The 18,474-nt window shown below is 41.6% G+C and overlaps 1 protein-coding gene across 1 annotated transcript in view; it reads right to left on the bottom strand.

The window, feature by feature from the left end:
- Ptprt (protein tyrosine phosphatase receptor type T) overlaps positions 1 to 18,474 on the bottom strand; it is a 1,080,054-nt gene that overhangs the window by 569,923 nt on the left and 491,657 nt on the right. Inside the window, exon 7 of the mRNA XM_051187222.1 lies at positions 4,988 to 5,281. Within this exon, the coding sequence (XP_051043179.1) occupies positions 4,988 to 5,281 (294 nt within the window). The remainder of the gene's footprint in view (positions 1 to 4,987; positions 5,282 to 18,474) is intronic.

Genomic DNA, 18,474 nt, shown 5'->3' with positions numbered 1-18,474 from the left:
CAGTGGGGTTGCGACTCACAGCTTGAGAACCACTATGCTAGAAGAAAAGACTCAATGTTCTCCATAACGAAATTGCCCATGGTACAGACAGCACTGCGAGCATCATGTTCTGAAATGGGATTCCCCACGAGATGGTGAAGAACAAGAGAATGTGACCCACGTAATGGATGTGTGCTGAAAAGTGGACAGGCAAGCCTTCTTGTCTGAATGTTAATGGCTTACAATAATAATTCCCATAGCAGAAGCATCAACAGACAGTGATTTGTTTCATTACAGGAGTCTGAAGAGCATTTTGAGATTTTCAAAACACTTTGATATACATCATTGTCTTTGCCCCTAGGCCCTTCTCTCTGGAAGGATGATGAATGATTAAAATGAGGGGAAGAAACAAAATAATGAATTAAAAATGAATGAAACATTTTAAGAGGATATCATGAAGACACAGAGAAGAATTAAACCAATTTTATCAGTGCTAAGGAGGCCCCCAACCCTAATGTCCAGGTGATGTTAGGGAAGTTCTTATGGACAAAGCTCAATTTCTTAAGCTCTAACTAATATATTCCCATTGTCTGATATTCACCTTCCCCCAAACACATCATATTCACTCCCTTAGCCATCTTCAGCATTTTCCATCTCAGAATATGGTTCTCCCTTTCATATCTCAGTCATCTATACCACAAGCCCTAGATATCACCTCAGACCTTCTTCTCCCATCCCCACACTTACAGATTCCTGTGAATCTGTCTATGGTAGAGTAGCACAGTATGTGCTCTGAACTCCTGCCTATTGGTCTTGGACACTCTATAGCCAAACTCTTAATATCTCCACCCTCAATTGTCAGACTCAGCTTATCTGGTAATAACAGGTAGAACAAGAATATACCCTACCTGCCCACACTGACTTGGCTGCCCTGATATCTTTTCAGGGCTTAGCTGTCCTTATAACTTAACCACTGCCAAGTTTCTGCCCCTGCCTGTCCTCTCTTTCAAAGCCAGCCTCTTCTCCCATTTCTTAAAACAGAGTCTGGCTCATAGAAGAGAATGAGTGAGTGTTTAATAGAATGGACAAATGTAGCCATTCATTTTCAGTAGGCCTCCACAGTTACTACCTAACCCCATACTTGAGAGGGCACTCTTGAGCAGAGGAACCCACCCCCAACCCAGGGTTGGACACTCCTTCAGCTCAGTGGTGAAGTAAGTGCCCTTTGAGCCATAGGACTTAGCTCTAAGCACTTACATGCTGTGTAGCCTTAATCCAACTATCTGGGTATCAGTCTACCTCTCAGAGATCAAATCACACAATCAGTGGGTCTATTGACAAGGGCAAGCCATTGTGCTGCAGATGCTTCTGCTTGCGTGTGCAGGCATGGCAGTCAGGACCTCTGATTATTGGCCTTACTCTTGTACTTTCTGGTTCATTGGGTGAGGAGAGCCTAGGCCAGGATTTTCCTGAAACTTAATTCTTTTGGGTTGCTGTGACACAATACCATACATTGCGTTATTTATAAGTAATGGAAATTTACTTTTTACAATCCTGGTAAAAGCTGGATTCCAAGCCATAGACCCACCTTCTCCCTATGCCCTCACATGGTGAATAAGCAAGAGAGAACTCTGGGGGCTCTTTCATAATGGTGTAAATCTACCTATGGTGTAGTTACACCAACGGCACCATCTTCATTGCCATCACATGCAGACCCAGGTTTCGACATAAGAATCGGGGTAAACAAAAGTGCCCAATCTCTAACAATACTGATGCCCCTGGTCCAGGAATCCCACACTGAGAAATGCTGCTCTAGTTGTGCCTACGGATACTGTTTACTGACCCTGTCTTATTCAAAAAAGCATGCTATTTCAACACCCAAACTTCATGTTTATATCTTACCCCTTTTTTATTTTTCTGGAATCTTTACCCAGTCTGTAAATTCCTCTGGGCAGAAATTATACTTTCCACACCCCACAGTCTCTCATTTTCTGTTTTGCAAAATAATGAGTACATTTCCAGTATGATTAATAATAGAATAGGGAAAGGGGAGAAAATTCTGAATACCAGTGGTAATAAAGAGCATCTACAAATGGATACCGACCCTAGATTCTCTTAAAAATTAATTATGAAGCAAAGAACATTCTACCATCAATGGCAATAGAAAACATATTATTTTCTTTATGACATGTTTTGTAGACTGTAGGTTATTTGAGATTTAAGTCTAACTTACTTAAACACCAACATTCTGGAAATATAATACCACAAACAACATTTCAACTCATAATTCTTACAGTGATAGTCAGACCGTTGTGTATGTCACATGTAAAAGCCATTATACAGTCGTGACAACTGTCTGCAATAGGTTATAAATTTTTATTGAGATGATCATCTCGTGATTGAATTTCTAAGTTTATTATATGATCATGAGCAAATAAGTCCATGGGGGCTTTGAAAGTGCTCTGAATATCATTTTCAAAGATCAAAGCTCCTCAAAGCCCTTACATTTACCTTGTGGAAAAAGAGAAGCCCTATCAACAGGTTCAAATCAATTATTTTTATGAATGACTATTACATTGCACAGCTGAGGTAAGGAATTACCTGGCTTAATAACATATCCTTCTGTCCTTTGAAAGCAGTACGCTTCATAATCAGGCTTCAATGAGAAATTTTACCAAAGACCTGTTTAGAAAATCATTGGGAAAATGGACTCTCTCCTCATCATAGTGGTTCAATAATTTTCAAAGGAGTAAGTCTGAGCCATAGAAATATTAGTGATCCTTGGCTTCTACACTATCAGGAGCACTTCTGAGACACTTAAGAGTGGCTGCTGTAAATTCTGCTCTAACATTCAAACTGGATCATGAACAACTGAAAATTCAAGGTTGTTCCAAAGCAATTGATCTATGAGGGAGAAATGTAAGCACAGATCAAATGCTATATCAGCTTATATCTGATGTGTTCTCAGAAGACATAAGTAAAGTAAAAACTCCAAGCCACACAGAAGCACATGAGCATGAACGCATATGCGCGTGCACACACACACACACACACACACACACACACACACACACACACCTACCTCCAGCATCTGACTATTCCCTCAGTTCACCACTGTTGTAAGACACACCCATTTCCACTTGGTGGTTCCTTTCCACCTATTTCAGATGGCTTGCTTATTCCTGCCTCCCAGTCTGTAACTCAACGGCTGCAAAACCCTCCCTCTACTTGTAAAAGAAAATACTGAGGTATCCGGGAGGTGTCTGCTGGATGAATTATAGCATTTTATACTTTTTAATTCATTTGATGTCTAAAACTGTGCTCCCTTCCTCATTAAATAGTTCTCTCTTTTTTCGTGTTTTGCTAAGGAAGGGAGGAGGAGTGTTCTACCCATACTTTTTCTCCTAAGCCCTGTGTTCTTTACAGCATAATACATCAAGAGGCAACAATTCCAGGGGCACAACTGTCAAATTATAACAGGCCTGATGTGGGATAATGCTTGTGTACACTGTAAAGGTTTGTCATTCATATTGGTTTAGTAAAACGCTGATTGGCCAGTAGTCAGGCAAGAAGTACAGGCAGAGCTGCCAGACTAGAATTCTGGGAAGAGGAAGACAGAGAGTGAGTCACCAGCCAGAGGGGGAACAAATGAGATTGTCTTACTGAGAAAAGGTACCAAGGCATGCAGCTAAGATAGACACGAATTATGGGTTAATTTAAGTTGAAAGAGTTAGTTAGTAATAAGCCTGAGCAATAGACCAAACAGTTTTTAATTAATATAAGACTCTGTGTGTTTACTTGGGACTAAACAACTGTGGGACTTGGCAGGACAGAAACTTCCATCCACACAGGCTTGGTACAACACCCTCTGCTGTGTTCCATGTTGATACACTCATTGATTCTTCACTCCAACCTTAGAAGCATTTCTGCCTCATATTCCCTCAGAAGTCCATGCTGGATGCTTCATGAAGCCTGGCACCACAGCAGTACAGTAGCCCTGAGCTTAGTATGTGATGCCAGGGCCACATACCTCTCTATTCATCATGGTGTAACCAAAGATCCAGAGCTCTGGAACCAGGAAACCCAAGTGCAAATTCTGACTGTATCACTGGCCAATTCATTGAACACAAATAAAATCAGAAAATACTGAGCCACTCTCCCTTTGTGTATTCATGGAACAGAAGTACTTACAGGGAATGGTATTTGAGGGTGATGAGATAATGTAAGGTTTAGAAAAATAAATAGCAATCTCTTTTAATTTCATGGGTTCCATTTAGAGATCCAATCTTAGACAATAGGCAAAGCCAAGAGGCCTCAGGGAGGTAGTTCTATCTAGTGAACCTTCTTGATCACATCCATGCCAGTGATGCTTAAGCAGGAGCATCAGGAAAACAGTTGGAGCCATAAATCCACAGTTAAAGTAGAACCCAGAGACCCCCAGAAGGACTCCCCCCCAAGTCACACTATTTAGTAAGAAGCCATGAGCCCCCAGAGGATATGAAGTCCAGATGTGCTGGGGGACCAAAGCAGTTTCAGAATCAATTTTGAGACTCTGGACAAGCCAGAAACCTATAAAGATGTAACTGCTACAAGGATCTCCTCAGAGACAAAGCTAAAATCAGGGCAATGACCAGATCCAGGGGTCACAGGCCAAACAAATGTTAGATATATAATTGGAACCAGAAGCCTGAAGAGATGTAATTGACATAGGGATTTTAAGGGGTACAATCAGGGGCTAGATTCCTTGGGGACACTGAACTAACACACCTTTAGAGACATTAAATTCCTCAATGATGGAGCCAATGTCCCATCAGAAATACTATCAACACCATGAGTGTCTCTATGACACTCATACAGAAGGTTCTAGAATCACATCACAAAGCTGCCAGTTTCTCTCAAATCTAAGCAAGTCCTTAATGATCTTTTCCTTCAAAGGAAGCATATTTGCACCAGAGGCCTGTGCCCCAAGAGGCAAGAGGAAGGCCAGCATTTGGAGGGACATCCTTACCGGCACACTTGGTCCTGGTGGTAAGGGGAGGCCCTGGTGGTCCTGTGCCCCCCTCGCCTGGTCGTGTGAGCAGCACCCGGATCTCATACTCCACATCAGGGTCCAGATGCCAGAGTTTGTAGTTGGGAGAGTCCACAATGTGGGTCTCGGCCCAGGTGCCTGTGGTAGTGCGGTATTCTACTTCCTTCAGAATGATGGGACCATCCCCAATAATGGAGTTGGCATTTGGCTTAATCCACAGGTAGGTGGCCCCCACAGCCAGCAGTTCTGGGGGAGCAATGGGCGTGGGAGGCTCTGTAAGAAAGCAAGAAAACAAGAGATTTTAGTCAAAGTTAACAAAATACAATCTAAGCATGTAAGGAAAAGCGGCAAGCTCTTGACAAAACCATAGAGAAGGCTGTCAAGATGGCTGGGCAGGTAAAGGAACTTGCTGCCTACCATGACACTTTGAGATGGATATAAGGAACCCACATGGTGAAAGGAAAGGACCAACTCCCAAAAGTTGTCCCTGACCTCTGTTTGCAATGTGTGACATACCCATGTGCATTCACACACACTCACTCTCTCTCTCTCTCTCTTATCCCCCACCCCCACTTTCACCAGAGTGGGGGAGGGGGTAGGTGTTTAGGGATGACTGGTTGAGATTGCATAACCTGTCAGGGGCTGATTCTCCCCCTCTGAAGATCTATTTAGTAGCCTGTAGTTATTCCTGGAGGGAGGGGAACCTTGTGAAACTTTTCCCATTTATGCTAGCAAGTCATCTCATGTTGTCATTATGTGGGGATTGTTTAGGGAACCACATTATTGCAATTTTATGGGTGTAACTCTCATGCATAGAAGACAATATCTCATATCATCCCCTCATCCTATGGCTCTCACAATCTTTCACCTCTTCGACGATCTACTTTGAACCTTAGTTGTAGGGGTCATGTTATAGATGTACCAGTCAGGGCTGAACACCCCATCTTCTCCTCTCTACCAATTGTGGGTGTTCTGATTAGTTTTATGTCAACTTGACACAAGTAAGAATCATCAGAAAGTGAGGATTCTCAATTAAGAAAATGCCTTCATAAAACCAGATTGTAGGCAAATCTGTGGGGGCACTTTCTTTTCTTTCTTTTTTCTTTTCTTTCTTTCTTTCTTTCTTTCTTTCTTTCTTTTTTTTTTTTTTTTTTTTTTTTGCTTGTTTTTATTCATTTATTTTTTTACATTCCAATCTAGTTTCCCCTCCCTTCTCTCCTCCCGCTCCTCCCAATCTCCCTCTCCCATCTCCCATCTGATCCTCAGAGAGGGTAAGGCCTACCCTAGGAAATCTACTAAGTCTATCTCATCACCTCATTGAGACAGGGCCAAGATACTTCCCCACCCTCCACATCTCTGTGTCTAAGCTAAGATGCATCCCTGTGTCTAGGCTCCACATAGAATGGGCTGTTTTCTATGAGAGGGCCCAATCAATTTTGGGCCTTGTCAGTCCTGGCTGATGGTCCTGTGTTCTATAAGAAAGCAGACTGTGCAAGCCAAGAGAACAAGCCAGTAGATTGCATTCCTCCATAGGCTCTACATTACCTCCTGCCTCCAGGTTCCTGCCCAGTTTGAGTTCCTGTCCTGACTTCCTCCAGTGATGAGAAATGATGTGGAAGCATAAGCCAGATAAATCCTTTCCTCCCCACATTGCTTTGGTAATGGTGTTTCATCACAGCAATAGTAACCCTGACTAAGACAGTGGGTTTCCCCAATTATTTCTATCTACTGCAAAAAAGAATTTTCTTTGATAGTGTGTAAAAGCAAAACTTGTCTGTGGGCAGAAAGACATTTAGAATACAGTTAAACACCATACTAATCTAGAAAAGTGACTAAAGTAGGTCTTCCTCTGGAGTACATGACATCAGTAACCATGAATAAGCTGAATAAGGTATACAGTACCATCTATAAATTCCCTCCTGTTAAGGAGTCTTAAGTCCAATTAAACAGCTGATGGTTAATTCCAAAATATCACTGAAACTATTGTACCACTGGTGACATCTTGCCAGGCTGGCCATTGTCTTGGTTAGTAGGCAGCTGGCTAAAACTACTGATTGCTTTTCTACCATGGCAGCTTGCATGGAACCTTTGGATCCTGTGAGAACTAGTCCTCAGGAAGGAGGCTTTCATGCTGGTTCCACCTCCGATTGCACACACTATTAGCAGAAATTCTCTGCAGATGGTGGGATGAACACAGATAGGAAAAGGATGATGCAACAAGAACTCAGCTTCTCCCGCACCCTGTCAGGTTCCTGACAGCAGAGTGTCCTTGACTAACAGGAGCACAGCAGAAATCAAGGGCCAAAGCAAAGGTCATACTATGTTTTCTGACAACTGATCTATGTGGCACCTTCTTTAGGTTATATTTAACGAAATAGAGATATTTGGTTATATGTAACCAAATAGAGATAACCAAACTCACAGTAGTCAAAGGGGGATGAAGCCCACAAGCCCATGGAAGGGTCTCCACATATATCCCAGGCTGGCCTCAAATGCCTTAGCCTTCCAAATTCAGGGATTACAGGCATTCATAAGCATGCTTTAACATGTGGCCATTTGTTTGTTTTAAGATGTTTTTCAGGCTTTATTTTATTTTCTGAAAAATATTTTCTTTGGAGCTGGAGAGAGAGCTTGGTGGATGAGAGCATATTTTTGTTTGTGAAGAAGACCTAAGTGCAAGTTCTACCATGCACATGGTGGCTCATAACCATCTGTGACTCCAGTTCCAGTGTATCTTATGCCTTACTCTAGCATCCATGGACAGCAGGCACACAAATGGTATACAGGCACACATTTAGGTTAAACATTTGCACACATAAAACAAAATAAAGTAAATCTTAAGAAAAAAATACTAGCTGGGCAGTGGTGGTGCATACCTTAAATCCCAGCACTTGGGAGGCAGAGGTAGGAGGATCTCTGTGAGTTCAAGGCCAGTCTGGTCTACAGAGCTACACAGAGAAACCCTGTTTTAAAAAAATCAATCAATCAAACAATATTTTATTTAATATTCACACATGCAAATTATTTCCACAGGACTTCTACAAGATGGACCAAAGTCCCAGCATGGATAGGGAGGAGCTTGTGAAAGACCACCCCTGTCTAAGGACAGACATACAATATCTACTGGAGAAGGAGAGTTACTTTTTGTCAGGGAATTGGTTTCTGAGATGCAACCAATAATCCAAGAATTTATTTTATTTTTGATTGTGCATAAATGTGTGAGTATTTACATGTGAGTGTTGGTACCAGCAGAGTGCAGAAGAGGACATCACTCTCTTATTATTGGAGTTACAAGTAGTAGTGAGCTGTCTGAAGAGGGTGCTGGGAACTGAATACTACATAGTGGCATCGGAACAGGAAGTACCATTAACCACTGACATCTTACCAGCACCCCCCCAGCCCACATTTTGTTTTGTTGTTTGTTTTAAACAAACTTGGTATGTTCATTAATTTTATTTGTGACAAACACAGAAGTAGAACATTAATCACAACAGGTAAGAAAGAGAAAGTGTGTCCTCGCTTATTAGTCAACATCACTGCCTTGTGAGTTTCTGTCCATTCTAATCCAGTTCTTATATGTCTTTCTTTTCTTGTAGTTTCAGTGACACATAGGCCAGATGCAAGTGGCTTTTACTTCTCTCACTTTCAGCACCCCGATAGTCTCAGTTATATGCTAGAAGGTGGGGGTTTACTGTCCTTTCTAGGTACCTACTAACCACCAAGTTAGCATCCTAATTATGTTCCTACTGTTGAATATATGGGTTATTCTAAGTTCAGCTGTGGTAAATAATTCTGCCACAGACATCTCTATGCAAATGATCTCAGGCCTCCTTGTCTGATTCCAGTAGAGTTTTATGACTAAAGGTCAGGAGTGGGGTTATCTGTCAAGGGGAGTGAACATGTCCTTGGACCCTATAGCAGAATGTAGAGGTGATGAGGTGAGAAGTCAAATGCCTATTTATTTAAGAACTCCTTACTGGGGAGTCTCTGAGCTACTCAGATTAGCAGGGGGTTGGGGGCTGAATTTAGTTTGGAACTCAGGTGGAGAATTCGGGATAGAGACTCACTCTATGTTTTCCTTTTAATTAATTGCCTATTCTCCAGAAGCAGAATAATTTGCTATCAACCAGGGGTGGACGCTCTCCTCTCAGTGTGCCTTGAAGCATATCTTGAGGGACAACTTCAGATTGCCTCTATTATAGCTCGCCATTTGGTCAGAGGAGGGAATTAAGCAGATTAGTCAAGCTAGGTGTTTTTCTTTACAAAGCCATGGAGGTTATTACTCAAGGCCTTGTTATCTCAAAGGTGTTTGCAAATTGATTTTGGGATAATTTGTTCCAGGTAGAGAAGTTAAGTTGGCAGAGAGATAATTTCTGGACTCATCCTTTGTGCATTTTAAATATATAGAGCCTCCGAAGGCCATTATCAACTCTTGGGAGCTCCCATCAGTCTCCAATGAGGCCTCAAGGGTGATATTTTGTAGCTCCATGATGACTCTGCCTAATTCCTTAACATAATTATTCACAGACCAGCTCTGGACAGGATGAAGAGCAACCCACCCCAACGCTGTGGGGGCTGAGCAGTGGCTGCATTCAGCTCTCCATCGACTTTCTACCATGGTTTACTGCTCTCCTATTTCAGGCATTAGCAGTTTTCAATTTCTGGCCACCAGAAAGAAAATACGGTATTAATCTTTCCAAACATTCGCTCTCCTTTTGTGTATTTCTAATGGTAGGTACAAGTACAATAACAAACATCTGAAGTGTGTAAATGTACCCATCTCAAGTGGTTTGCAGGTTCATAAGTTCATGTGCTGTCTAGGCATTGCAGCTCTATTGCTCTCTCTCCCTGTCTGTCTGTCTGTCTTCTCAAAATAGATCACGTAAGTTTACCATAGTATTTCCTTTTTTTTTTTTTTAAGTATCCTGGAGACATCAGATTATTGCTTTTAGCTTTTGTATTTTGGCTTTTCTCTTTTCAGTGGCATGCTGGTTTAAAACTGGTATTATTTAGAAGACATATAGACCACTGTTAAAAGAAAAAGAAAGCAGGGAGGTGGGACAGGGCTCTCTTAATAATAAACTATATCATTTTTAAATGAGTAGAAACATTTAACTTTTATCATGGATTCTCTTCTATATCTGAGATGAACTCTGCAATAAAACCATGCAAGAAATGCACAGAGACAGCCAGTCCAGCTTAGATGACAGTCATCCAAAGACATCTAGAGGAATAGTGAGCGCCAGAGGGCACTACCGAAATAGGGTAGGTGGAGCATTAGAACTAAGGGCCAGATTTCTGCCCCTCCCTTTCTTACTTTATACTATAGATGTTTACACAATTAACTGGAAGTATCATTAAAGAATGTGTATGCCAGGAGCATTTAACTTTGAGTTAACACAGAGACCCTGAAAATCGGATAAGAACCAAGGTGTTTTGAGAAATGTACAAAAAGTGCATTACCCAGAGTTCTGTGCATTGTTTTAGAAATTCGTGAATTTTTCTGTTGTAGTTAATCTCCTTTGGCAAAGTAACTTAATTTAAAATCATGCAGGAGATGAGACAACTGAGATGTCAGTTGAGAAGCTTCCAGCAAAGTTTGGGTGAGGAAGACCTACCCCAAATGTTAGTGTCATTGTGCCATGGGCTGGAGTCCTGGGGCTTAGTAAAAAGGGTAGAGGGGAGATAGCAGTTAAGCACCAGAGTTTCTCTTCACCTGATTCCTGAGGGCAGATGTAATGTGCCTCCTGCCGCTTCCCCACATCTTTCCTGTCCTGATGGACCGCAACCACAAAGCAAAAAGCCCAAATGAGCCTTCCTCCATTCAGTGTTCTGATGGGTATTTTGTTGCAACAACAAAATAAGTAAATATGAAGCCCATGTATAAGTTCATGCATTGAAAATAGAGTAAATATCAAAGAATCTGCATGCCCTTACACTTCTTTGAGATTCTAAACTACCCTTTGTTGTAGTGACAGAAGCTGGGAACATAACCAGAAAAGGAATGACAATTCAGCATTTCCAATTTCCCAGGCTCCCAAACTTTGGGAGAAAATAAGGATGTGAAGTTTTTCATAGAACATTGATGAGTAAATGTCTAGGTCCCATGTAAATGAGTCACCCAAAATATTTATACCTAAAGCACAAAGACATGAAGTTGACCCATGACATAGCAAATAGGCCATACAAGAACTTTCTACAAATGCATATTTGTAGAGCTAGTGATGTAGCTCAGTTGTTATGTGTTTATCTAGCACAGAGCCCAGAGTCCAACCCATGCCACTATATACACTAGATGTAGTGGTCCACACCTATAAGCCCAGGACTCAAGAGATAGAGGCAGGGAGGGTCAGAAGTTTAAGGTCATTTTTTGGATACATAATGAGTTCTAGAGCAGTTTGGAACACAAGAGACCCCATTTTTATAAAAGATAACTGTTTTCAAATCTACCTTTCTTCACATCAAGGACTTTACTGGGGTCTTGAGATGAACAACTTGGCAGGCAGAAGTTCTCTGGGAGAGAAATCTCACCTACAAACCTGTGCATCTCACTGTAAACTGAAATAGTCTGTACATAGTGTGGGGTAGTGAAGATAAACAGACCCTGTACCATGGAATTAGAGGGCATCATAGCTGAGGAAAGCAGCAGCGACAAACAGGGATGTGGGTCATACTGCAGGGGACAACCTGTGAAGGGGCCTATTGATCAGGGAAGGTTTTTCAATGGGAATTTAGGGGAGAGGATTATTGGGGTGAGAAACTCCTGGGGTTTCCCTAAGTCTGTGTTGCTTGGGCAGAAATCACCTAAAGCTAGTCAGGTCAACAAGTAAAACCATATATTGTGAACATGTATTCATTCACTCAAGCAAGCATGTTATAGTCTTGAGTTTCTGGAGGGTTCTACATGTTGATTCAGACAATTAAATAATACAAATAAGAACATTATTATCTCTAGTGAGCTGACTGCCCACAATGGGTCATGAGGAAAACTGGGATTTGGAAATTGTGTATACCTTGAATAGGGTTATGTAATAGTCCTGGCTTTTTTTCCTACTGCTGTTACAAAGACCATGACTGAAAGAAATGTAGGGAGGAAAGGGATTTATTTCACCTTGAAAGTTACAGACCATCATTGAGAGCATCAAAGCAAAACCTGAAGGCAAGAATTGTAGTGAGATAGTCCTTTTGTGGCACTGACCACGCCCATTGGGGGGTGGAGCCATGGGCGGAAGTGACCTGTGGAAGGAGGTCAGAGGAAGAGCCGGAAAAAGCTCTCTTGCTGGCGGGACTCGGACAGGAGAGCATTGGGTGGAATCCCTGGTGTTCATCTGTCTAGGTTATAAGTTATTCCTCCCTAACATCTATTCGGCCTATTTGTTTATCCTGATCCTTATTTAACCGCAATAGAGGACCATGAAGGGAAGCTGCTTTCTGGTTTGCTCCTTTTGGCTCACTCGGCTTGCTCCTTTTATAGAACCCAGTACCACCTGCACAGGGAGGGTACCACTTACAGTGGTCTGGGCCCTCCCACATTCATCATTAATCAAGTAATGCCCCAGAGACAAGGCAACAGACAAATCTGATAGAGGCATTTTCTCAATTGAGATCCCCTCTTCCCAGATGACCTCAGCTGGTGTAAAGCTGACAAAACACTAACCAGCACAGTGACACTCATCAAAACGGACTTTAAAATACAGCTGTCTTTGTGTGTGGATATGGGATCTTCAAGCATTATGAAAAATTAGGCTGATGTGATGATTCATCCAGGAAAATCTCTTGAGCACAAGCCTGGTGACTTGAGTTTAATCTACAGAATTCATGTTACTAAGAGAAACACTGTGTCTCATTGCTGTAATCTCTGAACTTCTGTCCTATAGCACCATGGGTGACAGACACAGTAGAATCATGTGAAAGCTCTTGGGCTGGTTGACCTGGAGGAATTAGCTCAGCAACACAATAGCAAAAGAGAACCTGTCTCAACACAGGTGGGAGGGGAACATACAATTTAAGCTGTCCTTCAACTTCGGTATGTATGAACGTGTGCATGTGTGAATGTACACACACACACACACACACGCACACACACACACACACACACACTTATAAATCATGAAAAAGAAACAAAAGCATTACCAATCTCTGGTCAACCAAGGAGGAAGAATGTTCACAGGGGGACAAGTTGCTAAATTTATCTAGAATGAATCCCATGAAGTTTATAAGAAGAGAGAAGGCACACCATTTAAGAGCATTTACTGCTCTTTCAGAGAACCTGAATTTTATGCCTGTTGCCCACATCGGAGGCTCATAGTCACCTGTAACTTCAGCCTTAGGGGATCTGGCAACTCTGGGTTCTGAAGGCACCTGCATTCACAGAAACAAAACCATACATAGGCATACACATGTGCATAATTACTGATTAAAAATAAATATTTAAAAATAGGTGAGCCTACAACCCTGAGCCATTTCTCTCCAAGCAATTCTATCCTTTCTTTCAGATCTTGACTCTCTAATACAGCCCCTAGTATTCAGTTTCTCAGATACCACTAGCTCCAATCTGTGACCTTTCCCACATATAACACAACCAACCCCTCTATGACCCCCAGCATCCATTTTGCAAATACAAATGATTGATTGACATCTGATGGTATCTTGGCCCACAAAGTTTGGAACCAAATCAAAAGAGAGAAAAGCCAGCTGTTAGGAAGCTACAGCTTGACTTGGAAAATGGCATTGCCCCCCTCTGGCTAGATATCGAAGCCTACTGAGGAAAAGTTGTGAGCTACCCTCAAACTTTGGGCCACAGCTGCCCTCGAGATGCCAAAGCTCTTCTTCGATGTATAGATGGTGGAGTGACCTCCCTAATGTAATTCAGCCTCATCCTCAGGCAGCAATCTTCAGACCAACTCTATCTTTCTTTTCCCTGCTGTGAGCACTTGTAACAGTTTGACTCCCAGAAATTCCTACAGAGAGCAAAAGTGTTCAAATAGCTGAAGATGGATCAGTGTGTGTATGCATTGTCTGCTTCAGACAAAAACCAAATGTTATGAAGAAAACTGGATGTCACTAAGATGTGCAGTGAACCTTAAAATGGTTCAGAGAAGGATAATGTGACCTCTAGCACATGCTATCACCTTTCTTACTCTATTAGAGATCACACTGGCTTTGATTTATGGGTCATACGGTCCTCAGAGGCCTAACAGCATGTACACATATGTACACAGAGAAACAAGTATAAAGGATGTACTATCATCACTTCCATACTTTTACAAATGCTATTCATGTCGGCTGGGCTGCTTTCCTTTTTATTCTTTACTAAATTCTGTACCCCCTCTGATTTTTGAATCTGCTATAAAACTACTTTTGCTGTGTGGACCACTTAGGTATTTGTAAAGATTCTCAAAGTCACTGTAGTAATTGGACAGATTACTGATGCTTACGAAAGACTAATACATCAAATAGTGGGTTAAGGATCAAGAGATGAAGGGGAGCTAGCCTATAGCTAGAGCCCAAGTCTTCTTTGCCTCCTGTGCATCACTTCTTATGTACATATCCCTAAATAGTTTACCTGATCTTTGTGGGTTTTGATTTTCTCACCTTGAGAATGGAAAACTGCTTTGTGACATAAACTGCAGAAATATTTAAATTCTCCAATTAGGACCACAGGTTTTCCGTATGCATTCACTGAGTCTGCCCTGACTTTCAGAGTCAGCAGTAGACCTGTTTTCTCATCCTCACCCAGACTGGGGTCCATGCAGTCCCTGAGTACAGTCAGATGAATCACAATAAATAGCATATCAATAGGTGAAACTGGAATTATTCTTTGCCCCTCATCTTAACTTTTAACAACAAGACTCTGAGCAAAGCAACCTAAGGGAGGATTTATTTTATATCAGGATTCTGGGTGTTTCTGTCCATCATGGTGGGGAAGGCATGGGAAATCAGAGATGCTTACATCACATTCACAATCAGGAAATCAGTGGGAAGGGGGAGGGATGAAGGCAGATGGGGAGGGAGGGAGAATGAGAGAAGAGAGGAATATCACTGGCTTTCTTTTTCTTCTGTTTTTCCAGTGGACAGTGTCACTCACACAGAGAGTAGGTCTCCCTGTATAGTTAAACCTCCATGTATATGTGGAAACACCCTCACAGATGCACCAGAGGGCATGCTTTACTAATGTCTTAGGCATCTCTTGATCCAATCAGATTATCACAGGGTCAAAGTTGAATAAGTATTCCAGATGTCTTAGCTGAATGTGGCAAAGCACACTAATATATACTTACAAGGCTGGGGCAGGAGGATGTTGGGTTTCGGGCCAAAGTGAATTACATAATGAAAACCTGTCCAAAACAAGTTTAAAAGTTAAGATTTAAATATCTGAAACTTATTTTGGTGGGTAGAGGAATTTAATGAATTCTCTTAAAAGAAAAGGTTAGTATAGTGAGAGAGATACAGTTATCAGGAGGAATGTTACAAAGAACCCTGTGTGAACATCTGACTAATTAATGAAAGGATTTGTAGAGGAACAAAGGAAAATAAAACCTGGAACAGAACAGTATTCAAAAACAGATAAAAATTCTAAAACAAAGTCCCAAGTTTTCAGAGAGATTCGGACAAAATCAACCATAAGTCTTGAGTTTGGGCTCACATAGGAATACCTTTGAAATATATGAGTAAAGAAAAATCCCAAATATCTAGAAAACATATAGCTATCCACCAAAACAAAAACACAGAAGTTTTTTTTTTTTTTTTTTTCATGTCAATCTTCACACTGCATCCTATCCTTTCAATTTGAAACCTTGGGATTTGGGGAAGACAGACATGATAATAATAATAGCTCAAGTGACAGCTTCTACAGACTGGACATTTGTAGACACCTGTCGTGCACTTAGGACTTTGAAATGTTAATTGGTTTTATTATCACAAAAACTCTGTGGGTAACAACTGTGAAGATCCCCCTTTTTATACTTTTCTGAAAAGAAGTGCTATCAAGATGAATGTCAAGTAATTAGTCATTCAGAGAACCGAAATTGGGACTGAAGTACATGCCTAAGAGGCTCTACTCCCAAGCAATAATGTAAGGATAGCATTGCCACACACTGAGAGAAGAGGAGTGGTCCTCCGGAATATGCTGGGAATTTCACATCCAACAGAACAGAACTCTCATACACAGGAAAAACACCACCCACTTGTTCCTTAGAGAAAAATAACTTGACAGTTTGTACCAGCACACCTTGGGATGATCGGTATCATAATTTCTAGGATGAGGAGTTTGAAATATGCCAACAACCAGGCCCCATGGGAGGGATAGCTGTTACAAGACCTCTCTCCCTAGATTGAGAGCTCAGAAAAGAAGATCAAGCCCACATTACTTCTGTAAGGCTTGAGGGACCATCACAGAAGAGAAGCTGGGTAAGGGAGGAGCAGAGGCAAACAGGGTTTACTGAACAAGACAGCACTCATGAACTTCCAGAAGCCTGTCAGTATTCCACCATGGAATGGGAAGGAGTTTATCAGTCCATAACTCTAACTGAGAAGCTATGGACAGTTGATGGTTTCTGGGGAAGAGAGATTCAGTTTCTTTATGGGTTTGATTCCTGGTAGGTCAACTACATTCTAGTGGATGGCCTTTAAAGGGGAGAAGGAAGAGAACATGAAATCGTGGGGTAGAGAGGTAGTGATGAACCTTGAAAGGATTAAGATAAAGGATCAAAATACACTGTGAGATGGCTCTGGTGGTGGTACAACCTCCCAACACCAATAAGGCCACTAATTGTTGCCCTGACCCAGGCTTCTGTGTAACCCTTGTAATTATTGTAAAAAAAAATACACTGTATAAAATTATTGAAGAATTATTTTTAAAGAGAAAGAAAACAGCCTTCAGACAGATTAGACCAAAGACAGCCCACACTGTCAGGAGGGTCTTCTTTTTAGGCATGCTTAGCTAAGGCTTGTAACAAGCCATTTTGTGATAGAAGGTTAGCCCTTTCACTAGACACCAAACAAGCTTTTGAAAGAGTCTCTCTCAGACTAAGAGCTATAGATCTAAAATTCTCTTTAACTATTCAAACAAGAAAACCAAGTTCCACCCACTTAAGCCTATTAAAATATCAGCTAGCCAGTCATGGGAGTACATACCTTCAATCCCAGCAATACTGAGGAGGCATGGACAGGGGAATTGCAGCAAGTCTGAGGCTAAACTTGGTTACATAGTTGAATTATAAGCCACATTTGGCAACAGAAGTGAGAAAACACAAAACAAAACCAAACACCTAGATACTAACACAAAAATGTTGATACTCAATGTTCTTTTTACAGCTCTACAAAGTAGGTTCTTTCCCAACCCCCTGCCCCACACACCTCACTCAGGCAGATGTTTTCTAACAAACATGCATTGGCTGGCAATTGTAAAGATGTGAATTTAGATAAATACAGTTTTCTGCATCTCATGCTTTCCCGTGCAGCATGTCCTTTGCTGTGATTCATCCCCTGCCATCTGCCCAGACATCTAGGTACCAGAAAATCAAGACACATGCATGAGTGCATCATTTGTCTTGCTTGTATCCCATCAATATCCTATAGCAGCCAGAGCTATGGCTACTTCTGATACTGTCCAAAGACCTCCACAGTGAGGATTCTTGAATTCCAAGTGCTCTTACAATTAAAAACAAAACTAAACTAAAACTAAAATGTAAATGTTCTCCCTATAGTGATCCATACAATGAGACAAAAAGTTCTCTTATGGATAACAAGGCTGTTTTTCATAAAATATAACCTGCTCAAATCACACAGGGAGTAAGCAGAATAGACTCCTGCTTCTTCTTAAGGTCTACGCTCTTTCCTCAGTACTGAACCATCTCTTTCTATGGACTATACAAAAGCACCTCTACTTCAGCTGTGAAGTTGACAGGATGGGTGTATTCACAAAGGACCATCTACATATCCAGCACCAGGCTAAGAGCACAACATTCTTTCACGCAGCACTTTATAAGTGAAACAAACAAACCCGCCAGCAAACCTAAGGCTTAAGAAAATTAGCTGATCCCAATTACAAGAAGGATCCAGGATTCAGTCAAAAGATTACAAGTCTATCAGTATCCTCACTGTTCAAAGAGGGCAAGTGATCTTTGTTTCAGTGGAAGCATCACCCCAGCCCCTGGCATCCATGTGCCCAAAGAGTCTGGAATGTTACAGTGTAGGTTCCACCCAAGCTCCCCTCCCCATCTCCCCCAAAACCTGATGCATCTCAGAAAGCCTGCCAGATGATGGCCCCTCCTCCCAGAGATGCTCAAGAGCACTCCCACAGGGTATTTAAACTGCCCTCCAGAAACCAGACTTGTGGTTTTTCCAGTCTTTCCCATCTCCTGTCTGGAAGACTGGAAGGCCATCCGGAAGCATTGTATCTATTAAATGTGGGCTTTTTCTAATTCGGTTTGATTTGGTCTGGTTTGGATTGCTGTATCAGTGGA

The sequence above is a fragment of the Phodopus roborovskii genome, unplaced genomic scaffold (genome assembly GCF_943737965.1).
Source record: "Phodopus roborovskii unplaced genomic scaffold, PHOROB, whole genome shotgun sequence".
Lineage (NCBI taxonomy): Eukaryota > Metazoa > Chordata > Mammalia > Rodentia > Cricetidae > Phodopus > Phodopus roborovskii.
The sequence above is the reverse complement of the archived record's forward strand: the minus strand, read 5'-3'. Positions and strand labels throughout refer to the sequence as shown.